At 46.7% G+C, this 26,475-nt stretch overlaps 1 protein-coding gene across 2 annotated transcripts; it reads right to left on the bottom strand.

Annotated features, from left to right (window-relative positions):
* Positions 1–1,104: 1,104 nt before the first annotated feature.
* LOC129344665 (uncharacterized) lies at positions 1,105–25,036 on the bottom strand. Of its 2 annotated transcripts, XM_055001485.1 has the most exons (9): positions 24,973–25,036; positions 22,034–22,154; positions 20,437–20,590; positions 15,529–15,674; positions 10,774–10,950; positions 9,620–9,736; positions 7,576–7,662; positions 4,182–4,329; positions 1,105–3,006 (listed from the first exon to the last, which is right to left on the bottom strand). In XM_055001485.1, the coding sequence occupies exons 1-9, from the start codon at positions 24,990–24,992 to the stop codon at positions 2,975–2,977; spliced, it is 1,002 nt and encodes a 333-aa protein (XP_054857460.1). In that variant the 5' UTR covers positions 24,993–25,036; the 3' UTR covers positions 1,105–2,974. The 2 variants fall into 2 exon arrangements, with proteins under 2 accessions (XP_054857460.1, XP_054857461.1); XM_055001486.1 differs by lacking the exon at positions 9,620–9,736.
* Between the last annotated feature and the right edge of the window lie 1,439 nt (positions 25,037–26,475).

Here is a 26,475-nt window from a genome sequence, read left to right as displayed (position 1 = left end):
CCAGAATACCAAAAGAGAAGCTCCACTTATCAAACAAAGCCATTCCTTCTCTCCCTTACCATTAAAGCCCAGTGTGGCCATTGTTCAGGGTCTGAAGGTTGGGAAAGACACTTGAGGAACAGCATGAGATGTGGCAGGCCATTGAAAAAACAAAAAGGCTGACCAGCCTCTGTGGTCTCTCAATGTTCCCTATTTTCTAAATAGTTCAGGGTCCAAAAATGTATTGCATTGGCTAAACAGGCCCTTTCAGTCTTACGGGCCACGTTCCAGGTAAAGTTGGGACCATTGTTCAGAAAAGGGTGTCATAATTTAGAGAGTTAAAACCCTTTCGTGCAATATTATTTATCAATATGTACATAAAGATTATTAAGGTATGCGATACCACTGGTAATTTTTTTCCTAGTCCTTGCAAATGGAAAGTATGGGGTAACTTTTTATCACACCTGGATTTACATTTGATTGAGGATCAGATTAAAAAATACCTGGCAGGGGCGGGGGGAGAAGCAGGGAGGATCCGGCACGTGGGCCACACATTGGCCACCTTGTTGGAAAAGATTAAATGAGAATTGAAATACTGCTAGCCAAAAAGAGAGTGCTGACCATAAAGATCCAAGATAAGAATCTTTTCTCCAGCTGAAGTGTCAGAAGTTACCATTCCTGGAAGCATAGTATAATTTATCACGACGCCACTCTTGTTTACTTTTAAGGATTTACAGTTCTGCAGAACCCAGGCTGTTCATTTTAGAGATAGGATATGGGTGGGGAGGGAAATGTCAAATAAAGTAGAGATTTGGAAAGATAGATATCTCTTGTTCAAACATTAAATTGAGTAATATATTCAGCAGGTCTAATGAGTAAATCTCGTTCTACGATTCAGCAATGAGTTATGAAAAGGGAGAGTATGTATGTAAATTCCCTTTCCCAAACATGAAAACTTCAGCAGAACTTTTGTGGCTGCAATCATCTTTTTGGATTTACAGGCTCTGCTTCTTTCGTGCAATACCACATAGACCTTATTGGAAGAATTCCTGCATTTTAAAAGTGAATTTCTTCTTAATTGTTGCAGTAAAAAAAAGACAAGGGGCCAACTTTTGGTATCGACACTTTATTGTAAAAATACAAGGCTGGTAGCAAACCTCTTGATAAAATAACAAAGCTTTAAAAGTTCAGGACTCAACACATTTGATTAAAGAAAAACTTATTCTGTGAAATAGCACATTGGTTAAGAGCGTGGGAAGGGGCTGGTCATTTTGAAAGAGGGGAAGAAAAATTGGGGGGAAGAAAGGATTAAAAGTGGGTTATTTAGATTTAGCAAGACATAAGCCATGCTAACAGACACACGAGCTAATTACCGTTTCTTAAGGGAGCTGGAGGATTTCTTTAAATGGCTGGTGGCTAACTTGTACAAGCCATGTCGGGGCTGAAGCTGGAAGCCACACAAACACACAGATGCTGAAGTTCCTGGACTGAGAGGCAAGCTTCCGTAAAGGAGAAAAGCACAGGCTGCTCCTTCTGAGGGGTAAAATGGGGCCCGATTCTGCGACGGAACTGGGAAATACACAGTGGGCAGTCAAATAATGTGAGGTGCAACGGACCGACATGAAACTGGGCCATCAGTGGGCAGCTTATGAAACCTGTGTCTTTTCCAAAAGTGGGGAGACAAGACTGCAAGGCTCAGCTTTGGAAGTAGCCCAGGCTGGGGGAACACGGGCTCTGGAGAGCTCCGGGGCAGAGCCAACCAATGAAGACTGCTCAGGAATGAAATACGAAATACCCTCTACCTGATAGTCCCTAGGTGAGTATCCAGGGGAGGAGGGGATGGATGGAGGCAGCAGGGACTAAACGTTGAGTCCACATGTCCCATCTTTCCTGTTTAAGGCACCCTGCCCAGAAATCTGGCCTCAATCCAAGAGACAAAGTTCTTGTCCGTGTTCTTCAGGCAGAATATTCACAATGTGTGAGAGTCAGAAAACTGGGCTGAGTGAACTGCAGGACCAAAAAAAAAAAAAAGAGAGAGAAAGAGATGAAACTATGGATTCTTGTGTGGCTCTGAGCCTGCTCCATGGAACGGAATTAAAACACCAGGTTGGTACGGAAATTGCATTCTATGAGCTTCGAAGGTATTTCATAGCAGTGAACACCCCCTTCTCTTGGCAAATCTGCACCGAGGTAGCTCTGTAAGGACCCAGGTGTACTAGGAAGGGATGGGCAACAGTGGCTTCTGTAGATGGGGCCAAGGAGTCCTGATCCAAGAGCAGTAGGATTGGTGTTTCTGGTTCTGGTGTGGCCATTAATGCCAAGCAAGCGTGTGCTGCAGTGATGTGAAGGGTTAAAAATAACTGCCCTTGTTTGCATCCATTGTCCTGCCACGCACATTTCAGTTTGGTACCTGAAATGCAGGGTTGTGTGTGGGCTTGTAATTTTGAACAGAAAATGTAGGCAGGGCATCCTGGAGATAAGGTCATATTGGGCAAGATGAAGAGGGAGGTTTTCAGCTCCAGCTGGCAAGGAGAACGCTTCGGAAACAGCAGCAGGAGCACAAAGAGGGTGTGTTCTCCCCAACCCTAACTGGGCCACGGTCGCCATGCTCAAGCCTACGAAACTAGCAGGCAAGAATGACAAGAAAGGAAGAATGCCCCAAGTTCATTCTGAGTGTCACTAAACTTGACACACACAAAATGCCGAGCAGGTGTCATGGCAGCTGGTTTGAAGCCAGGTGTAACAGCAGAGACGGGAGCAGCATGGCGAGGTTGAAGCGTGAGCCACTTGGCCTTGTGATCAAGAGTCCCAGCTGTGAGGCAGGAGAGATCCAGTGGAGGCCTGACAGCACACGCTGCTGGGAAGCCCCTTCCTTCTGTGAGCTGCCCCGTGGTCTCCCCTTCTCAGGTCACTGGGTCAGGGAGGTGGGGGAGCTTCCGGGCACAATGTCACTCTATAAGAGCACCATGTCGGACCTGGTGAGAGGAACCGTGCTTCAGGAATCAATCCTTCCGTAGGAAGAAAACACTGCAGGGGAGATGGGGGGGGAGACAAACAGTACCAAAATCAGCCTTTTATGCTTAAAAATAAATCTTAAGTGGAATCCACAGTACCGACTGAAGGTGTGTTCAGTGTGCTGATTGGTGGCCTCTTCACCAATCAGGGCACAACCTCCATAATTTGGGGCTGCTGTCTCAGTGTTTCTGGCTTAACCTGGACTGTTGCCGAGACTTGACCGACTGGAGCAGACCAGTTCTGCATTTTCCCTCTGGTGGGTGGAGGCTCCATAAAAAATCCACAAGCCAGGCCCAAAGGGAAATATCTGTCCATCAGGGGAAGAATTTCTCGGTCTTTTATTGGCTTTCCCCCCTGGAATTGGCAGTCTTAATTCCATCAAACAGAGTTTGCAAATAACTTTGTATTTGTATTTATATAGCACTTTCAGTGCTTGGAGAGCTGCATGCTGCTATCCCTCATGACACCCCTGTAAAGTAGGCTGGTATTCTTATGCCTGTACTGCGGATGGGGAGACTGAGGCTGAGAGAAAGCAGCTTGCTTAAGGCAGAGGTAAGATTTGAACTGGGGCCTGCCTGGATCGCAGTGCACTCTTTCAGTCGCTGAGCTGCATGAGCGTCAATTTCCACCCCCTGAAAATAGTTCTGGTTCTGTTTATCGGTGTAATGCATCTGTATCTCATCCTTTCTCCCAGAAGGTCAGGGCAGCATATATGGTTTGCCCTTCCTTTCTTTTATCCTCACAACAGCCCTAAAAGGTAGGTTGGGCTGAAAGAGAATGACTGGCTCAGGAGCGAGCTTCATAACTCAGTGAGGATTTTAATGCGACTCGCCCAGATCCTAGTTTGATGCATAAACTGCGACATCACACCGGCACCCCATCCTGAAACCCCATAAAGATGACACCCACTTTTTCACCCATACAGAAAGGTTCTTAAAACAGTAATTTACAGAATAGTCCACCTGCAGACCAGAGGAAACATCATGTGACCCCGTAGAGGCACGCTGCCCACCTGTCCTCCTATGATACTCAAGCATGCTTGTAAGAGCGCACACAGTCCAAAAAATTACAAGTCAATTCCGAACTCTTTTTTAAAAAGCAACCTTTAAGGGGGTTTTTTTGGACTGATTATAAAGGAAGATCATAATGAATAGCCCTGATCCAATTTGAGTAGGGCGAGTACTTACTCCTCTCTCTCAACCCTTGCCCAAAACTGCGGTAGACATGGAACAGCGCCCAAAACAGAACACATTTAATCGCCACGGAGATGCAGGAACAGGTGACCACGGCAGCTTCTAGGGCATAGGAATTCCCTTGGCCCCACTCTCGAATGACCTGAGAAGAAAAAAATGGGAAGCTGACCTTTGTAAGGGCAACCAATTTGTTTCCAAGCGCACTTTAGAATTAGAGAGTCTAAAGCCCTGCAGTATGGATGGCTCCCACCTTTAGTTGGACGACTGATAATCCCACCGGGATGGGATCCATTCGTGGATAGGAGACTTTATGGGAACCCTAAGAAGGTAGTTAGTTCTGATTAAACGAAGTGGCAAACGTCTGGTTTTGGGAAGAGATACCCACAGAGCTCAAACCTGGGCACTGAACTGCAAGGAAAGCACCTGGGCTCACTTTCAAAAAGTACTTTGGGACAGAAGACAGCAATGTCCTCTTCACGTTTCAGATCTCTCTCTTTGAGTCTCTCTACGCGAGACATCTGACACGTGAAGAACACACGTCGGGAGATGCAGTGTTAGCTGGGAAAGGTAATTTAAAGAGACAGAGCCAGTGGCAGGGCAAAGGCTTTGCTAGACACTGGAGCTGTGTGAAGGGGCTGTGGAATGCCAGAAGGGAAAATTCAGCCCATTATAACCTCTCCAGGTCCAAGCCTGGCTCTGGAAGGCAGCTCCAGCCCATTTCCATTCCTCGCTGTCCTCTGGTTGAGATCCCACATAGTTTTAGACTGGAGAGGTGAAACTGACAGAGGCAAAGATGAAATTAAGAAACCCTCTGAGGAGCGATCTCCGCCAACTCTATCTTTTTAAACTATGCTTCCCAGCTAACATTGCATCTCCCTACACTTGACGAACATGTGCCGAGGCCTCTCATGTAGACAGACTTCTTGTTTTGCTTCACGTCAGGCTGAAACGAAAATCCCTTCATATCACCCTTGTGGGTTGCCTGAGCAAGCTGACTTAATCTTTCCTATAATTTCTCACTTGAGAAGAGATATTGGATTCAGGGATTACTCAAGAGCCCAAATGGTTTGGATTTCTCTGCAGGAAATTAAAAACCCCTCTTGGGGAACCTCCCTGCAGCGTTCCATTCCTGACGCTGCGAGGGCCAGGCAGCCTCTTTCAGTCGCCTGTCGGTCTGATCCCAAGTGAGCTCAGTTCTCCTTGGAGGAAATCAACAATTTATTCTGAAAAAGAGTGTGTTAATTTGAGTGTGTCGTGCTAAGTGCTACCATGAATGCTCCCTGGAGCCCGCCAGCTGCTGATTCTTTCCCCAAAGGATTACGGGACTTTCTTAAACCAGCAAGGTCCTCCTCTGCTGCCTGCACAACAGTGCCCCTTCTGGCCAGGTGTGGAAAGGCCTCTAGCTCCTTGTTTTGATCCAAGAGATGATTTGTCATCCTGGTTTCCAACCTCCAGGTGGTGGCTGGAGATTTCCTGGAATTACACCTGATCTCTGGGCAACACAGATCAGTTCCCCAGAAGAAAATGGCTACTGTGACTCTATGGAATTATACCCTGCTGATATCCCTCTGCTCCCCAAACCCCAGCTCCCCCAGGCTCCACTGTCCCAAGTCTCCAGGAATTTCCCAACCGGGATCTGGCAACCCTAGTTTGGAATGTGAATTCTACTTTTACCTGTAAAGCATAAAGTTCTTTCCTTACTATGTAATTACTCTGAAAGGGCTTTTTCAGTGGTAGCACCTCACCTGGGCTATGAATGCCCACCTTGTCGCTCACCAGGTGCCTGACTTTCTTTCCTTATAGGTGCCAGGTCAAAATATTTATTTTTACCCAAACCTTTAACCAGAGAGGGTTCCATCTTCTTTTAGCTGTTTTTTCTGGCCTGCTTCTAGCCTGCAGACTGTTTGATGAATATCATTTTTAGCCTGCTAAATGTTTTTATGGCTTATGCCAATAGGGATAATTTTATGGTGGTTGTATTTATGATTTTATCGAGGGTTTTCTGTGTGTCTGTTTTACTTTTGTGAGCTGCCTCTCTAGAAAGGCAGCCTAGAAAAGTTCTAAATAAAGAAATCAAACCCAGTTAACTGTTGCCTTTCCTCTAAGATACGTGGGATGGGATTTATTTTTCTTCACTATGGTCAATTGGAGGAGGGGGGGTCTTTAGCAAGATACTGACTACTCCCAAGTGCGATGTTGCTAAGGAACACAAGGTGGGAGAAGAGAACAGACAAGTAAATAGCATTGATGATTTCTTGCATTGCTTCTTGCTCCTTTTTCCAGGAAAACGAGCAGTCCTTCCCTACTACACTCACTCGCCCTTTCCCTCTGCATAGCATCTGGCGCCGCTTACTTGGGCAGGTTAAAGTTTTCTTAATATGTTCTGATTGCAGTATTTGACTTTTGGTAGAATTCTTGTCTTCTTTTAAAGTATGGGGATTGTAAGGGATAAAGGAAGTGAGAGAAATTTGGGACTGGGTCAAAAGTCTGGATGGGGTCTAGGAGACCTTGCTGTTCACAGAAATCATTCGTGGGAGGAATATCCATCTTTTCTGCTGGCAAGGGAGCTAAAATCTTCTGCCATGGGAGACTTTGTTCCCTCTCTCCTGCTCTCCCTCCAACTGTCAACTGCCTTCAAAACATCTTTGCGATGCCGTTAAAGATACGGGTTGTTGTGTTTGAATCCTCTCTGTTTTGCCTTGTCCAGGAGATAAAAACTCTGGGACTCTCTGACCTTGTTCTGGCGTAGCATTCCAGAAGCCTCTTGGATATGTGGCCCTTCCCTGGATGCCTGCCAACAGCCAGTACATAACAACAGTGGGGAACTAAAGCCACAATCTTAGAATGGTTCAACACTTGTTCTAAAACGCTGCTCTTAAGAGCAAGCTCAAAGGTAAGCGAAGACAAGTTTGGTGGTGTGGTGAAGAGCGGCAGGACTCTAATCTGGAGAGCCAGGTTTGATTCCCCACTCCTCCGCTTGAACCCAGCTGGGTGACCTTGGGCTAGTCACAGCTCTCTCTGAGCTCTCTCAGCCCCACCCACCTCACAGGGGGATTGTCGTGAGGATAATGATAACACACTTTGTAAACCACTCTGAGTGGACATTAAGTTGTCCTGAAGGGGGGTATACACATTGAATGTCGTTATTATTATATATTATGTTATTACATCAGTTGTTGAGGGCCATCTGTGGCATAAGGGGTCAGTTAATATGAGCATCATCCCAAGTGGGGTAGATACGGAGATACCCTGAAACGTCTGTTGCCTTTCCTTCTGAGTTCTGGCAAAACCAAACAGCCCCTACAAACATCCATGGAAGCTGTTGCAGAAGGTGAAGAATGTTCTGTGTCCTCCTTGGCCAATCAACAAACCCTTTCCACGGACTTACCGTATACAGCAGGTATGCAAGGTAAGCCACTTCTGGTAAATTTTGACTCAGGAAAACCCAAGTGAAAGGTTTTAACTCTTTTAATATCTGTGGGGGGAAAACGAAATGCAGGTAGCACCAAATGACTGCATGCTTATGATCAGCAGACTACGGATAAAATGGCATCCCGGATATGTTTCAGCTCCTACACATCTGGCTCCTCCCACTTAAAGCAGTATATGGCCCCGCACAAGCATTACTGTATTGGCCCTACAAAACTTCCATACGGGGCAGAACTAGCATGCTCCCTTCTCGATCTATGTGAGGCAGTGACATTTGGCAAGAGCATAACCAAGGCTCAGATGATTTGGGACATTTGGCAAGAGCATAACTAGGGCTCAGTGGATTCGGGACATTTGGCAAGAGCATAACCAGGGCTCAGTGGATTCGGGACATTTGGCAAGAGCATAACTAGGGCTCAGTGGATTCGGGACATTTGGCAAGAGCGTAACCAGGGCTCGGTGGATTTGGAACATTTGGCAAGAGCGCAACCAGGGTTTGGTGAATTCGGGACATTTGGCAAGAGCGCAACCAGGGCTCGCTGGATTCGGGACATTTGGCAAGAGCATAACCAGGGCTCGGTGGATTTAGGACATTTGGCAAGAGCACAACCAGGGCTCGGTGGATTTAGGACATTTGGCAAGAGCGCAACCAGGGCTCAGTGAATTTAGGACATTTGGCAAGAGCATAACCAGGGCTCAGTGGATTTGGCCCAAGAGTAGAAATGGAACAAAACCTGGAACTGCATGCAGAACTGAGCTTTCATTTTCAGAAAATCTGATTTCTAGTCCTTAAGATTGCAAGTAGTGTGTCTGAAGTGTCTCAATAAGATCTTGGAATCCAAAGGGGCAGGAGAATTAAGGTTTCAATCGGACACGGTTTGCTTCCTATCCCAGTAACTAGAAGAAGGAGCTGAACAAATACATGCAAACTGCCATGATTTGCTTCACTTAGGCCAAGCTGCAGGATTGTGCTTTGGTGAGGGGGGTGGTAATTTTGATATATTAAATAACTTGGGTTATATGCAGTATTAAGGCTGACATTTGTTCTGACTTCAGGCAAAATCCAAAATACAGGTATAAGAAATCCCCCCATATTTCAGTGATGCTCTGACTCCCAATCAAGACCTCTCTAGTTGGCGCCCCTGGCGATCTGGGGGGCAAAAGGCATGCAGAAAAGCTTTCTTGGTGACTCCTCCCAAGATGCAGAATTTACTTTGTTGGGATGGGCTCCACCCACTGACTCACTGACATGGAGGCAAAGGGCTCACACTCCAGTAGGCAAAGGGCTCTTTAATCCCTTCCTTCAATGCGGTGAACAGCAGAGGGGCCTTCGCTAACTTCTCTTTGTGTGTGTGTATGCCATTAAATTGCAGCCAATTTATGGCAATGCCTGCTGGGATTTTCAAGGCAAGTGATGTACAGAGGTGGTTTGCCATTGCCTGCTTCTACACAGCAACGCTGGCCTTCCTTGATGGTCTCCCATCCAAATTCTAACCAGGGCTGATCTTGCTTAGTTTCCAAGATCTGATGAGATCTGGCTACCTGGACAATCCAGCTCTCTTTACGGCCCTCAAAATGTTCCCTCTTATCTATGAGCTACAAGCAAAATGGGAGGGACTACCAGAGGTGCATAAGAGGAGAATTCTGACCAACCTTCTGTTGCTGTTCACCGCATTGAAGGAAGGGATTAAAGAGCCCTTTGCCTACTGAAATGAGAGCCCTTTGCCCCTATGTCAGTGAGTCAGTGGGTGGAGCCCGTCTCAAGAAAGTAAGTTCTGCATCTGGGGAGGAGTCACTGAGTGCGGAGGGGCTTAGCGAGGCCTTTGCATGAGAGGAGAGGGGACGCTTCTAGATGGGGCACCGAACAGAAAGCCCCTAGATGATGGATCCGCCCCCTGGGCCACCACTTTCCTCTTTCAACTTTAGTTAGAAGCACAGAACAATATTTCCTGGTCCTAAGAGACAGCCACTTGAGCGCCAAAGATTCTTAGGCAGACACTCACAGCAATGATACCACAGGTCACTTTCAGGCAAGCCCAGAGAATCCCGACTGCCAGGAAGACGATGTGGAGGACAGAGATTTCCTGAAGGGTTGTGAGAAGAAGGACACACAAGCAGAGCTGGAAAGCAGAGGACAGAGGTCAAAGAAGCCGTAAGCAGAGCACGTGGTGTGTGTTTGTGTGTGTGTGTGTGGGGGTGAGATGTAAAGCTTCTCGCCCCTTAGCTATTGTCAAAAAGACCATTTTCATTTCTTTAGGAATTCTTCCAGGGATCTTAGAAGCAAATCTTAAGCAGGAAAGGCAATATCCTTTATAGAAGTTAAAGGATAGTATGGCATTGGTACAGTGTAGCAGATCCAGTTGCAGACGGGTAAGACCCGGGTTCAAATCCCAGCTGAGCTCACTGGATGAACTTGGGGCCAGTTGCTCTCTCTCTTGGCCTAACCTACCTCCTAGGCAAGGGTGGCCAAAATAGATATATACTAAATACAGGAGAACTGGAGTGGATTCGGTCCTGTCCAGTTAGAAGCATGCAGATTTTGGAGTTAAACAGCCAGCAGACTAGAAAGATACGGCGAATCCCCAGCATATAGGTAAAGCAGAACCAAGCCATTGGGTCATCCCCAAAGGTTTAAGCCTATTATGTGCTCCTCCAGAAACGGACCACAGAGGACAGAAAAGCAGGCAGGATAAGACCGGGGCCAAATCCTCATTCTGCCCTGGGAACTTACTGGGTGACCTTGGATCTATCACTTTCTCTCAACCTCACCTACCTCACAGGGAGGTTGTTAGGATAAAATGGAGGAAGGAAGCTATTAGCCACTTTGGACCCCCTCAGTGAGAAAAGTTAGGTATAAATATCTAAATTCTGCAGCATCCAGTTTCAGGAAACCGCACAAGCAAGACCCAAAGGCAAGAGCCTTCCGATAACCCTGCTTGTCTCCAGCACCACACATTTAGGGGTACACTGCCTCTGCACATGGAGGCTTTATTTAGCTAGCGTGACTAATATCTATTGATGAATGAACAGTGGTCCGTTCCAGTCCCGCCTCACCATAGTTACCCAACAAATGCTGCTGACGTTGCACAGAGGCGGACCGATATACACCAAGTGCCTGTCTAGTCCGTGGAGCAGGGCGTTTGAGGGTTCTGCTTACCTGTGCCTGCAGGTCAAAGGTCAGCATGGAAAAGCAAAGGTTCAGCATAAAATACTGGGCCTGCAGGCTCTCCAGGGCCCCGCCCACCCGGAAGGCCATCATGCTCTCGCTCTGAATTAGGACGACGGCGCAGATCACGTCGAAGGCGCCGACCAAGAGGATCAGGACAAAGCGGGCCTGGCAGAGAAGCAGAATAAGAGGGTTAACCACAGTCCGTTGGTTCTCCCCATAGTTCCACCGCCCCCTTCCATGGACAGTCACGGAAGTGCCTCGATCGAGCCAGAGCCAAGCGATGACGAAAGCACCACTCAGTCAGAAATCTTGTGCTTGCTTGGCAAGAATTGCGGGGAGAGGAGAGAAACTGGCAGAGTTTTACTAGTGTGATGGAGGCTGAAAGAGCTGCTAGGTGTGTTTGTGTGTCCGGGGAGCCTGTGGGACTGGAAGTTCCATTAGTGAGGCAGGAGACGGCAATCTGCTCAGGATCAGGGAGAAGTTTAGAGCCTGTCTCCTGCATAATGGCTCCTCCCAGCAGGCACTGCTTTGTCTTTTGGCAGGCAGGCAGGGGGTAGTTTTAATCAGCCACGGAGGAAGCCATGATGAGCATCCTTTGTGGTGCTGTGTGCCAGCTCTGCAGGGGCCACCCAGCTCCAGCCAGATTGGCAGTGCTGAGGATAGGGATCCTAGGATTTCCGGTGCGGGTAGAGGATCCCTTCTCCCACTCTCTGCCACCCTGCTACCACTCACCTGGCTAGTGGGGGAGAAAAGCAGAGGAATAGGCCTCCCGGGCATGAGCGGCACAATGACGTCACTCCTTGGCCAATTTGCAGCAGGCTGATTTGAGCCCCAAACGGGCTGAATTGGGCCCGTTTGGGGCCCGAATCGGCCTTCTGTGAAGTGCATGACTGCTTTCAGCCCCTGCACGATATCAGTTCCCGGAAGTGATGTCATTGCACTGCTTTGGGAGTGCGCATACATAAAGACATTGCAATAGTTGAGTGCTTGGGGTCATTCACCCCCCGCCCCGGCTGGGAGGGTATGAGGACCTGGGAAACCTAGCTGAGGATGCCAATCAGCTCATCCATTGCAAGTGTGGGAGGCGACAACTGGAGAGCTGACACCAACCCCTGTTGCTCTCAAAGGGCCTGAGCCAAGCAATTCTGTGGCACTGGCGCATCAGCTGGGGCTCGGCTCTGCTTGTTCCTGGCCACCAAAGGTTCTTTCAGGCAGCAGCCCATCGGGAACCTTCCTGGGAAGCAAAATGGTCAGTCCACCCCTGGGCAGGCGCAAGGGCAGACTTCGAACATGAGGCTAGCAGCTGCAAACTCCTTTTCCATGCTATGTTCCATGTAAAGGTAAATGTTCCATGTATCTGACACCTAATTTAAAACCAGCATTGCTGCTGCACACATAACGTCAGCGTGCTGGCATGGGCGTTGTGCTGGCGGGCCAATAATGTGCAATGACCAGGTTTAAAGGGGACACGGCGCATAGCTTAACTTAGACATGGAAAAATCCTCCTGGCCCATCGCGCTTAAATTGGGCCTAAGCTGGTGTGCTCCGAATGCGGGTCACCCAGATCCCAGTCAGATGCACTAACCGCTACACTGCCCTCAGTTCTCAGTGGCTGGGTGGCAGGAGTGCTAGGCAGCCGCGCTCCTTCTCTGTTAAACCCTTCCTAAATGGTGTCAGCCGTCTCCATAAATGAGGAAGAGCAAGAAGGAGGTCCATTAGAGGCAACCGCTGGATTGTGGTTCTGGATTCACACCTTTTGCGGTGGTTTCATATCAACGTTGACATTAGAGGCTGGCACCATGACAACAAAAGCCAGAAAAATCCATAATGGTTTGCTGAAACGATGCTGGATGTTTCTGTTCAGCATGAAAAGTCTGTTGCAGTTTTAATCATAGAATCATAGGGTTGGAAGGTACCTCTAGGGTCATCTAGTCCAGCCCCCTGCACAATGCAGGAAATTCACAACTACCTCCCCTCCCCACACCCCCACTGACCCCTGCTCCATGCCCAGAAGATGGCAAAACACCTCCAGGATCCCCAGCCAAACTGGGGGAAATTGCTACCTGACCCCAAGGGGATGATCAGCATTACCCTGGGCATGTAAGAAGGGCCACGAGAACTAAAGACTGATGTAACCCATTCTGCCTTCTCCCTCATGATCTGCCCAGGTTCACAGAATCAGCATTGCTATCCGATGGCCATCTAGCCTCTGCTTAAAAACCTCCAAAGAAGGAGAGCCCACCACCTCCCGCGGAAGCCTGTTCCACTGAGGGACTACTCTGTCTGGAAGTTCTTCCAGACTCTTTTGATTTCATTTCAAGCCCTTGGTTCTGGTCCGACCTTCTGGGCAGTGGAAAACAACTCCGTGCCATCCTCTATATGACAGCCCTTCAAGTACTTGAAGATGGTTATCATATCACCTAATGCAAGCTGGATTCTGGGTGGAGGCACAGTATGTTGAGAAAGCAACTGCTATTTCCAAGAATGCCATGCTTTGGGCGAGAGTGGTTGAGAAATTATAGACCTTGTTGATTCCAGGAGCAGAAATTTCGGAAAGACTCTTAAGAAAGATGCTTCTCAGCTTCTCTGCACCGTGGTTTACTTTAAAGACGGTTGCCTCAACCTTGCTCAAGAGAACGCTAACCAATCTGTAGCATTTGCTAATCACTGTATGCTGTCTGTTTCCCGGAATTTTAATATGTAACCTGAAAAACTGGCCTGCATAACTCCACTATATTAAGACTGAGCCAGAAACACAGGAAATGGAATCCCCTTCATGGGACAAAGGTGTTGAAGATATTTACAATGGGCCTTGACGCATTGCCATACATCAATTTAAAGGAAGGTTCTTTGCAAAAGAATTGCAGTCTGTAGTTTAACTCTTCATACATTCAGCAACTTCTATAAGCATACAAGCAACTGATGCTGGAAAGATGCGGCTGCCTTCAGGTCATCCTTTTAAACAATAAATCTTTTATTTTGCACTATGGGGGATTCCGCATGATCGACTTTGATCGGACTTTCTGAGCAGTCGTGCTGCAGTGGAGTCGTATGAATCCACCACTCCCTGATTCCACATTAAGGCTTTTGTTACGCATTGACGTTTCATTTCATCATGCGCAAAGTCCATTGTGTGGAAATTGCTAGTATAAAAATGGATTCCTCATTGCTTTTTCCGGGGGAAGTGTCGACAGACGTTGCTACATATAAACGTTGCATCCAACAAACACAACAAAATTTTTCTCAAAACACACGTTGCTACATATAAACGTTGCATCAAACAAACACATCTGATAGGTCAGAGCATTTCCCGCCGATATCGTTCAATGATTATTGGTTATTGACATTTGGAGGGAAAATTGTTACCGATGACCCAGCTTTCCCTCTGCCTCAGAAGCTGTCGGCTGTCAGTGAGCAACAAGTAACAAATCTGGCGCATTAAAAAACGGACTCATTGTTGGGCAGCTGTTGTCACATGACACAGGACGTGTTTCTGCATAGACATGTAGAAACGTTGCAACGTTTTTTATAATTTTTTTTTTAAAAAAGAGAGAGAAACAAGAGGGGAAGGGGAAGGGTAGTAGGTGTGGCTTGGAAAATGCGATCAACCAATCAAATTTAGTTGATTCGAAGGGCGAGAGAAAAGGGCAAGGGTGGGGAGAACATCGGATAAAGAATTTCGCACGATTAAAATCCCTAATCTGCAGCGAATGGACAAATAAGTCGGGGAAAAGCAGGAAGGAAAAAAAACAGACAAAACCTGCAGTGACTTCAAAGCTGCTGCTAGGATCGCTTTCCCACGTGTGGAAACGCAAAAAAAAAAAAAATCACGGTCATTTGGAAGCTGAACTGCAGAAAACCACTAGTGGGGGATCACCCTGTGTTTCATTTTGGTCTTTAGTGTCACCTGTAATACGGCTTGTCTGACTTTTTAAAAGTGGTGGCTCTTAATCTGCCCATTTTCATGGATCATTTTGTGGACTTTGATGTTTTTATTTGCTGCATGAGATTCCTTTCTTTCTTTCTTTCTTTCTTTCTTTCTTTCTTTCTTTCTTTCTTTCTTTCTTTCTTTCTTTCTTTCTTTCTTTCTTTCTTTCTTTCTTTCTTTCTTTCTTTCTTTCTTTCTTTCTTTTTCTTTGATTTATCATCCACTCTCCCTGCAAACAGGCTCAGAGCGGATCACAGCATAAATAAGTTGACGATAAAATCAGCATTAAAAGCATAAAAAACAGTGTACACAATAAAAATTTGGCAGCCATCCATATTGCTCAACCCTGGCCCCAAAACATCCCCTGAGATGGTAATGGGCAGACAACAATGATATATTGGTGGAGGAACTTGGGGGTGAGGGGGGTATTGGTCTGTTTGGTCTGTTCTTGTACTGAATGTATCTTGAAAATCACTTTGAACGTTTTAATGTATACCTGGTAAAGATATCTAGTTGTCAATATAAATAAATATCACCTCTGCCATTTCCATCACATTTTTAAGAGAAAAACAAGGGTACAAATTCACCGTTCATTTTTTTAACAGGGAAATCTCACCACAAAGTGTGAAAACAAAGATATTCCAGAACGCGCCGTGTATTGTGCTGGCTCTGAATAAATAATAATCTGTATATTGCAGGTAAACACACCCTGCCCTAGACTGGCAATGGCATCTGGCACGATCGTAAGCACAGGCGACTTCCCCTGGAATTTGGGTCCGAGTGCGGGGGGACAATGGGTGACTTGCGACACTCACAATCAACTGTGGCTTTTGCTCAGTGGAGAGAACTGTGAAGTTGATGACGGAACGCAACATGACCAGCAGGATGGAGAGTATGAAGACGATCAGCTCCTGGCGGTTCTCTTGTAGGATTCCCCGGCTTACATAGTAGACGCAGAAGACTGCCAAAGAAGAGAGGCCGATCCATCAGTGAGTGCCAGAGAGACAGGCGGGGGCTTCCCCCTCCCAAGCTGTGGGAAGTTTGCCACTGACGTCAACCAGATATTGCTTCATTTTTAGGATGTTTAAGTTTATCTAGATTTATAGCATTTCTTTATCTCGAGGGCATGGGGGTGTAGGTAATAGCTCTTCCTCAGACACAGATGAGCCAGTCAGGGAAAGGTGCTACTCTTGAAGTAAAGGCAGAGAGTGGAGTTTGGGGTCCCCAAATATTGGATGCCTAGACAGTGACAAAACTGAAGCTAACAAAACTTTGGTCACATCCTGAGAAGACAAGATTGTCCGGAAAAGTCAATAATGCTAGGAAAAGTGCAAGGCAGTAGGAAAAGACCTAAAACGAGATGGCTTGACTCCATCAAAGAAGCCACGTCCTCCAGTGTACAGGATCTGAGCAAGTCTGTTAATGATAGGACGTTTTGGAGGTCTTTCATTCATAGCGTCGCCATAGGTTGGAGACGACTTGACAGCACGTAACACACATACAGACAGTGTCTACTTGCCCTCATCACCAAATACTTTCCTTCCTTCATACCTTTGAACAAACAGCACAAATAATATCCTACATACACTCCTCCCTGAGATCCTCAGAAACACAGAAAATGGGAGGGGGGATTCTTTCTCATCTATACAGGAGCACTGGGAAAAGTTAAAAAAAAAAAAGACCAGTAGAGACTTTTGCTCTTTCTTGGCGGTGGTGGAGAGTGCCATCAAGTCACAGCTGATTTCTGGCATCCCCTAGTGGGGTTTTCGAGGCAAGGTGGTTTGCCATTCCCTGGACTTCACTGAAGGTCTCCCATCATTACTAACCACAGTCAAACCTGCTTATCTTCTGAGAGCTGACGAGATCAGGCTTGCCTGGGCTGCATTGCATGTGAGAGTTTGAAGGAAGGAGACATGTCCTATTGGGTGCCACCACAAAAGAGATCCTGCTCCTAACCCTTGAGTTTCCCCAGCTAGGTCCCTCCCGAGGCCCTCAGCTGCTTCAAGATTTCCATTTCACTACTCAAGAACATGGAAAGCTGCAGTTGGTCACAGCAAGAAATGCCGAAATTGGTGGACCAAAGATCTGGCTTCGTATATGGCAGTTTTGTATCTTCTTGGGCCATGGCTCAGTGGAAGTGCTTCTGGTTTGCATGCAGAAGGCCCTGGGAAGATCCTCGATGTCTCACTGAGAGTGGCTGCTCTTGAAGTGAGATGGGGAAATCTGCCTCGCTGACGACTTTGTTTGTTGAATGTCCTTCCAATAATACTAGAGAGCCCCTGATTTAGATTGCCCTGCCAAGCCCAGTCTTGGAAGCGAAGCAGGTTCAGCCTTGGTTAGTAATTGGATGGGAGACCTCCAACGAAGACCAGGGTTGCAGAGGCAGGCAATGGCAAACCACCTCTGTTAAGTCTCTTGCCTTGAAAACCTCAACAGGGGTGCCATAAGTCAGCTATGACTTGACAGCACTTTTCACCACCGCCAATACTAGACGGAGAAATGTTAGGGCTGGATGGGGAGTGTTGCTAGTATCAGCAGTCGTCTTGAGTTTTAGGGGAGTTATAAGTGTGTTATCTTATTTTTAGGGAAATGTCTTTTGACCTGAAACTCTAGGTGGCCTACAGAGCAAAATTGCGTGGTGTGTAGTCACTTTAAAATGGTACGAAAAGCATACAGAGAAATAAAATGCCGAATAAAACCAGCAGATAGGATTTTAAAAAATGGGATTTTATAAAAGAGTGTCTTCTGCTTGTAGGGAAAAGGGAGTCGGAGGAGAAAGGGAGGATTCGATCTTTGCACTGGGCTCCAACAATCCCTCAGGTCTGGCTCAAGACACTTTTAGGAGCGTGGTTTGTTTATCGAGCCAATCTCCTCCTCCTCGTGATCTGGACAACGTTGTGCATCATCCAGAAAAACGACTCCTTGTTGCAGTGATAAGAAAGAGAAATGTTTTTCTTCTACAGCTGCTGCCAAAATCAGATCCTGTCCAGATCTAATCATCGTTTGTCTATTGAAATGTCACTAATAATTTTGCCTGGGTCGTGTTAAGAGTCAAGATGCGAGTCTCTGTGTTGTTTCTACTTGTAATTGTGGCGCCCCCTTCTGAGTGAGATCTGAACTGCCCTGCATGTGAGGTGCTGTTACTTTTCTTTCTGGTTATCTTATGCGCTGTTTCTGGCTGTGGCTAGAAGTTGTGTGCTCGTCTGTTTCCATGCCCTGGGAGTTCAGCAAAAGGAAAAAAACGCATAGAACATGGCTGGGAACATTTACCGACCTGTGACCATTGGCTTTCCATTTAAGAAAGGGAAAGCCAACTGCTAGTCCTTGTGGCTCCCCCAGGGCAGAGTGGAGGGAACCTTCAGGGCACTGAGCTACCCACAAAGAGGCCTGCCACCAGGCAACTGCTGAGTTTCAGGCAGCTGTTTAAATACACGTATTATTCTTCAGATTCCACTATATCTGAAGAAGGGTGCTTTGACTCTCGAAAGCTCATACCCTGAAAATCTTGTTGGCCTCTAAGGTTCCACTGGACTCAAATCCTGCTGTTGTACTGTTGGCATCTTATGAATCCAGTGGCACCTTAGAGACCAACAAGATTTTCAGGGTATGAGCTTTTGAGAGTCAAAGCTCCCTTCTTTAGATACAAGCAGAAACGGCCTCAGAGATCTCCACTCCTCCCTGTATCTGAAGAAAAGAGCTTTGACTCTTGAAAGCTCATATCCTGAAAATCTTGTTGTTCTCTAAGGTGCCACTGGACTCAAAAGATGCCAACAGGTTCTTTTAACATGAGAGCCCCGTTGGGTCAAAGAAATGGTCCATTTAATCCAGTATCCTGTTTTGCACAGTGGGCAGCCAGATGTTCCTGGAAAGGCACAGAGGCCAAAGTTTGTTGCCTTTCAGAAAGTGGCATTCAGGTAAACTGCTCCTAAACATAGAGGTTCCATTTAGTTCTCAAAACCAACACTACCAACATACTTTCAGGTAGGTAGCCATTTGGGGCTGCTGTAGAACAGCAGGATCTAAGCCTGGTGCCACCTTAGCGATCCAACAAGATTCTCAGGGTATGAGCTTTCAAGCACAAGATATCTGATGATATCTCTGAGGTGCCACTGGACTCAAATCCTACTGCTCTGCTGCAGATTAACACAGCTACCGACCTGAAATTATCATAATTCCATAGCATTAGGTGATCCCAGACAGCCAATCTCATGCTACCACCTGCTGTATAGTTTGCAAGATCTAACATAGTCTGGGTAGCCCATAGCTATGGGAAACCAAGAGACCATGGACTGAGTCACACGAGGTTGGCAGAACCATGAAGTTGTAGGATAGACTGCACCACTACAAGTGGTGGATTCCCGATTTGAATTCTTGAATGTGTTGAAATTCCCTGCAAGCAGAAAACCAGCACCACAGGGAGAAACCACCACACAGCCTAGTGGTTTGCTATGCCGGTTTTCTATTTGCAAGGAGTTTCCCCACACAGTGGAATATTCCAAAAGGTGGTGCTCCTCCTGCAGTCAGAAGTGGTGCTGCCCACTCAGACTGTCTTGAGGCTCTGCCACTTCATGCCTAACTTTGGGCTGCCAACTGACAGGTCTCTGCCAGAGCAAATCGGCCTCCCTGTTGTCTCTTCTCCTGCAGCCATGTTGTTTCCTTTACCTAGAGGAGTTTCAGCTCTGCCTGGAGTCAGACCAGGACCTCAGATACTTGGAGAGACAATTTGTATACATGTCATTCTTGGTCAGTTTGGGAGGACATAAATGGAAGTAAATGAATGAGCCTCCCCCTGCTTCCTGGCTCCCCTCTTCTGCTGTACACCAGCCAAGATATGCTGCTACCTGATGCTGCACTCCTTGGACTCTAACAGCACCAAATGGGGCGGCACCAATAAATGAGTAGCCTATCAAGATCGGCCAGAAACCAATTAATGGCTTGAAGAAAACCGGCAAGGAATGAAATAACTCAAGAGCTTGCTGGAGGTGTGCGAGAGAAAAGGATGGCCCAGGCAACAATCGATCACGTTTTTATCCTTCCCTGTTTCCAAAGAGGTTGGGTTACTGTATGTGGGTCTCTCCTTCCTCCATTTTATCCATTCGTTAACTCTGTGAGGTAGGCTAGTGAGTGACTGGGCTGAAAGATCACCCAATGAGTGAGCCCCACTACTGGGCATTTATACCCAGCTCTCCCACCAAACTCTGGTCAAGTAATGGCTCAACGGCATCATGGGATGGATCTCGCTGAAAGGGACAGAACATACCAGAGCAACGTACAACCTGAACCTGTGATGCTAAATGGAAAGCCACCACTGGCTCTTGCATTGCCAACCGCTAGAAGAGAGGCCAGAGGGAGAAGAGGCAGCTGCCCACATGCCCCTTCTCCATCATGCCACCCAGTTTGGTGTAATGGTTAGTGGGTTAGATAAGAATCTGGGAGACTGGGGCCCAAATCCCCATTCTGCCGTGAAACTTTGTAGGAGAAGCTGGGTAAGTGACACTCTCACTCTAACTCCCCTCACAGGGTTGTTGTGAGGACAAAGTGGAGGAAGGGTGAGGCAGGTGCTCTGGTGTGCTGCCAAGGGTCATCGACAAGGCCCAAAGCAGCAGCCAAGCATCCTTCGATTGAGTCTGGATCCAGCCCTGTCAGAGGAGCTGCAGCCAAACAGGGGGCTCGTTGTCCATCCTAAGGATGGGTGCTTCACTGAACAGGTAGTCCTTTCTTACCCACTCCAATGAGCTGAATGAGAGAGACGGTGAAGTCTTCGTGAGTTTGCTGGACGAGATTCTCCACGGTTAATCCAATGACGCTCAGCAGCGAGAGGATGGTGACACAGAAGTAGATCTTGACGGGAGAGGACAGCTCCGACCACGGCTTTATCTGCAATGAGAGGGCATCGACAAGCTCTCTGCGGGTCAAACTGGGCAAGGTACTGGGAGACCCCTCCACGGAACTGGGAGCATGGCTCCAGCTCCTCTAACAGCACTGCCCCCCCATTTAGATTATTTTTATTTTATTTTATTGATTTATTTCAAATTTCTATTCCGCCCTCCCTGCGAGCAGGCTCAGGGCGGATAACAACATATTAAAATACAAAACACAATAAAAACAACATATTAAAATACAAAATACAATAAAAACAACATATTAAAATACAATAAAACCCATACACTTTTAAAACAGGATGGTGGACAGCCTTCACAGGGAGGGTTAAGATTTCATGCACCCCTTTTTTCAGGCCAATGAAGACCCAGCCTCAGCCATGTGCCTGGTGGAACAACTCTGTCTTGCAGGCCCGGTGGAAGGATAGTAAGTCCTGCCGGACCCTGATTTCAGCAGACAGAGTGTTCCACCAGGTGGCAGCCAGGACCAAAAAGGCCCTGGCTCTAGTTGAGGCTAGGTGGGCCTCCTTGGAGCCAGGGACCACCAACAGCTGTTTGTCCCGATCAGAGTGTCCTCCGGGGAATATATGGGGAGAGATGATCCCATAGATATGCTGGTCCCAGTCCGCACAGGGCCTTATAGGTCAACACCAGAACCTTGAATCTAATCCGGTACTCCACTGGCAACCAATGCAACTCGCGTAAGAACGGTGTTATATGTGCCTTATTTGGCTGTGTCACGGAGGGGCATTAACTGGCGTGCTCACCCACCATTTTGCCTCACTGGGTGGTGGGTGATGTAAAGGTTGCTTGCCTGTATGTTTCCACCCTTGCTGCCTCTTAGGCTTGGAAATTGTCCTCCCCCGGAACAAGGGCATGGTGCCACTTCCTCCAAATTTCTCCTTTCCACAAAGCTTAATCCCTGTTCCTCCTACGTGCAACTGGAATGAATAATTAATAACACATGGTTTCTCCTGTTTGGCTGCTTCCACACACGTTGGATAATGCATTTTCAATGCTCTTCAGCGATCATTTGGAACTGGGTTTTTGTGCGTGAAACAAAAAATCCACTTCCAAAGGATTGCTAAAGTGCATTGAAAGTGCATTATCCAATGTGTGTGGAAACGGCCTTTATCCCATTTCCATCTCTCTTTGTCTGTTTTGTGTGCCGAATTTTGGAGTGTATGCTCCTCAGGGCAGGGGCCTGTTTCTTTGTACTCTGCCAAATTCCTGTGCACAACTGGGGGCACTAAAGAACAATAAGATATTGCATGTTTTGGTCAACAGGAACACCAACATCCCATTTTTTTCAGGTTTTTAGAAGCAGTCAAGGGTTCCTGGGCTACACGTGTCAGCTTTCTGCCTGCTGAAGAAGTAACTTTGGTATGAGTGGATGAAGCACAATACAATTAGTAGCTAAGGAAGAGACTAAAATACTTACAGGGCCGCAGGGTGTAGGGATAAGGTCTTGATGTCTTGGTGTTAAGTTGGGCAGGGGAGGGTCTACGGTTTCATTTAGCAGTGGAGGAGCCAGAGTCTCCTCAGGTGGGGAAAGGAGAACTCTAGAAAGGATGGGAAAAAGAATGACCAGAATTAAAAGCCAGCAAGATGTATACGTGTGGCTTGTTTGTCTGTTTTTCTATATACATTCTTGCTCGTCACTATGGGTCAGCCAACAAATCTCTCCTGATAATACCAGCTGTTCACAAAAGGCAACGGACTTTGCTAAGGGAAGGCCCTAAGGTTGCCACCTCTGGGTTGAGAAATTCCTGGAGTTTTGCTGGGTGGAGCCTGGAGATTCCAAAGTAGCCATTTTTTCCAGGTGAACTGATCCCTGTTGCCTGGAGATCAGCTGTCATTCTGAGAGATCTCTAGCCACCACATGCAGGTTAGCAATACTAAATGGCCCCTACACTTTGGAACAGGTTAAATATGGTTTTGCTTCAAAGGCCACTTGACTGAAAATGTTAGTGAAATAATCTCTTAGGCTTTCTTTTTCTTTCTTTGCATTGAATTCATTTTTCCTGTAATTCTATCTATGACTCAATGAGGGCTACTTGGAGAAGTGAGATATAATTTTTAAAATAAATACTGAACATACTGACAGACACAGAAAACATGTGGATCAGCCAAGAGGTTTACTGGGTTACATGCAGCAGATACAATTTTACATAGTCAGATGTTTACTCACTTAACTAGGATTTGATCTACTCTATCAGTTGCTTGAGTCAGAAGGAAAAAATTCCAATTGAGTCACCTTTGCTATTAGAGAAAAGTTTAGGAGATGCTATAGGTTTTGTGTGGTGTCTGTTTTGATCTACAGCACTGTTGCGTTGTTTGGAAGAGGACAGCTAACCCAGGAAGCTTTGCTTGAAAGCTGGGATATTATTGTTCATAAATAACACTCTGATGATTATAAAATAGGCTGGAGCTATTTTGAATGTTTCATTGAGATTGCATTTGGAAAGACACTACCATTGTCTGGGCGCACATGCACTCTGATACTCTTCCAGCTGCTATGCAAACTGCCTGTAGAATTCACCATCTGGAGTAGAACAGACCGGGAAGGTTTGATGACTATAGCCGTGTGCCATGAGATAATATCAAAGTTCAATAAATAAATACTTGCCACAAGGACACCACAGTCTTGAGTTCCTTCTAAAATTTAGCAAATGCAGAATTGTGGCACTGAGTTGGTGCGGGAAAGAGTGTAATAACTACATGCAGCATTGAGAAAATGTCACGGGAGATGATGGGAGGGGGGAAGCAAATCCAGCTTGGTAAAATGTGTTGATATCATCCACTGAAAGAAAACTTAATAAGGTGTTTTAGACAGCTGATTAGCCCATCAAATCTGCTCACTTTTGCATATGTGTAAAACAAAATGTTTCAAAGAAAGCAGCATGCTTTTTAAAAACAGATCATGCACTGTGTGTTACAGTAAGATTTATCTTAGAAAAGCCTTTTCTTCCAGTGTGTAATGCCTTTGCGAAGGATTTTAAAGCAAGAGCCTTATCATACATGAATGCCTTGTGGATAAGCTTTCATGGACCACCAGTTCGTTGTGTGTCCACCATTATTAATATATATGTAGGAGGGTGCCTTCAAGTCGCAGCTGACTTAGGGCAACCCCTACTGGGGTTTTCATGGCAAGAGACTATCAGAGGTGGTTTGCCATTGCCTGCCTCTGAACCCTGGTCTTCGTCAGAGGTCTCCCATCCAGTTACTAACCAAGGCCAACCCTACTTAGCTTCTGAGATATGAGATCAGGCTCACCTGGGCTATCCAGGTCAGGGCTATTATTAATATATATACATACAATATATTTCAGGCAATTGATGAAGAGTGCTGTAGTCCATAAAATACTCACATGTACCCCAAGAGAGAGGGGAAAGTAAACAACGGCTTTAAAAGCTGACAAAACAGAAAAGTGTAGAGTTTGTGATATTCATATATAAAGTTTAAATTATAAACAACAGACTTTGCGAAAGCAGTGAAATAGAGCTGCCAACCTCCAGGTAGTGATTGGAGATCTCTCAGCCACAGAGCTCAGTTCCCCTGGAGAAAATGGCTACTTTGGAGCGTAGGCTCTATTACATTAGATACCCTCCTGAGGTCCCTGCTAGGGCTGCCAAGTCTGGGTAGGAAAATTCCTGGAGATTTGGTGGGTGGAGAGCCATGGAGCCTGGGGAGGACCCCAGATGGGTATAATGCCACACAGCCCACGTTCCAAGGCAGCCATTTTCTCCAGGGAAACTGATCTCTGTCACCTGGGAGGTCTCCAGCTACAGTCACCTGGAGGTTGGCAACTCCAGGTCCCTCTCCAGGCTCCACTACCAAATCTCCAGGAATTTCCTAACCCACAGCTTGGGAGCCTAAAGGAGAGGCCCTGCCACCTACTTCATTTAATTTAACACCATCCATAACCTGAAAGAAAACCACAGTCCTGATGGGGCAGTATCCAACTCCCCAGTGCATTGAGCAGCTTATCACAATGACGTCAGGCAGCCGCAGCTTTTAATATGCATCAATGTTATTAATATTCATTCGTATTTCTTTTTTAAAAAAAAATCTGCCCGGCAGTTTAGTTTTCTTTTTTAAAAGAAAGTCGATTAGAAACGTTTTCAACGGATTGGTCGATTTAAGAAGTTTCACTCCCACTTCAAATAGCTGGAGTGCGTGATGACGTCACAGCGGAGCCGTGACGCAATCTTGACGTTTCAAGCAGAGCGGAGCCCCCCCCATTAGGGGCGGGGCGGTGCCTAACCCGGCCGCATTCCTTTTGTAACGGACCACAGCGAGAACTCACCCTCCCAGCCAACCAGCTCCGCCCTCCGCCCCCTGGCTACGGGTCCCCGCGAGGCCCAAGGCAGCGGCTACCTAATATCAGGCGGCTCCATGGTGACGGCGGCGGTTACATGGCCTAGGAGGTGGGGAGAGGCCGCTGGCTCCACTTCCTGGTCGAAGGAACGCTTCCGGGGAGGTGTGCCATAGAGCAAGAAAGACTAGAGAGGCAAGACATGGAAGCCGCCATTTTCTGACTTTTCTATGGATGCTCTAGGCGACAGCACCTCTATAGTTAAAAATATTTTACGTAGAATTGGAAACCATTCAAAACGCACTCATAGAGATAGAAAAAGTCCCACTTCCGTCCTTTCTAACATTTCCGGTGTACAACAGAAGTGGCTTTTCCACCCTAAACGTCCGACGTTCCTTTCAAATTTATACCGGAAGTTTATGCCGCATACGACTCTCTAGCTTTCCCCCTAACTTTAAGGCCCCTAGTTTTTTCCTTTCTTTAAGCAGGAGGCGCGATACGTCACTTCCTGCCAGGGCTGGCTTCTTTCCTCCCCTCGATTTTCCATTGGTCTTTCTCATCTGCGGCTTGGTTACCAACTTCCAGGTGGCGCCTGGCGACTCCTGGAATTACAATTGATCTCCCGACTACAGAGATCAGTTGCCCTGGAGAAAATGGCTGCTTTGGAGGAACTCTGTGGCATTACACCCCACTGAGGTCCTTCCCCTCCCCAAACCCTGCCCTCACCAGGCTCTCCCCCCCCCCCCAAATTTCTAGGAATTTCCCAACCCAGCGTTGGCAACCCACAATGGTTCAAGGTTCCCCTTTGGGCACAATTATAAACATTAATATCTATCTTGTAGCTGAAGAAGGGAGCTCTTGAAAGCTTACACCTTGGAAACCTTGTCGGTCTCTAAGGTGCCGCTGGACTCAAATCCTGCTGTTCTGCTGCAGACTAACACAGAAAAGAAGATCCGAGCTGATCCTTTTAACATAAGGAGAACCCTACTGGATCAAAGAAATCCTGTTTTGCTCAGTACCCGGCTAGATGCTCCTGGAAAGGCGCAGAGGCCAAAACTTTTTTTTCAATGCGCAACACAGTTTATTATTTGATGACTCACAAATGGATATACATTGTTTTCACTGAAAAGCATTGTGTTTTGAGTTAAAAGCTTTGTCAGCAGTGTTTGGTCTGTATTGTTTTACCCACACAATCATCTCTTGATGTTGCAGTCATTAAATGACCGAAAGCACGTGTACATTTACTCCTATCTTATAGCAGGAGGAGTTTTGATTCAGAACCAGGAATATATTCCCACTTATTTGCCCCCAAATACCTGTACCCCTATTAAAATAGGCAGCGAGAGCAATGGTGGTCCGAAGCCACCCTACACAGCTGAGGATAATTCTGCGCAGAGGCCAAAACTTGTCGCCTTTCAGAAACTGGTATATTACTCCTTAGCACAGAGGTTCCATTTAGGCTTTTAACATGTACACTACCAGAGTGAATTCAGGTAGGCAGCCGTGCTGATCTGCAGTACAAAGAGGATTTGAGTCCAGGGGCACCTTGGAGACCCAACAAGATT

The sequence above is a fragment of the Eublepharis macularius genome, chromosome 17 (genome assembly GCF_028583425.1).
Source record: "Eublepharis macularius isolate TG4126 chromosome 17, MPM_Emac_v1.0, whole genome shotgun sequence".
Lineage (NCBI taxonomy): Eukaryota > Metazoa > Chordata > Lepidosauria > Squamata > Eublepharidae > Eublepharis > Eublepharis macularius.
This window is presented reverse-complemented; position numbering and strand designations above follow the sequence as displayed.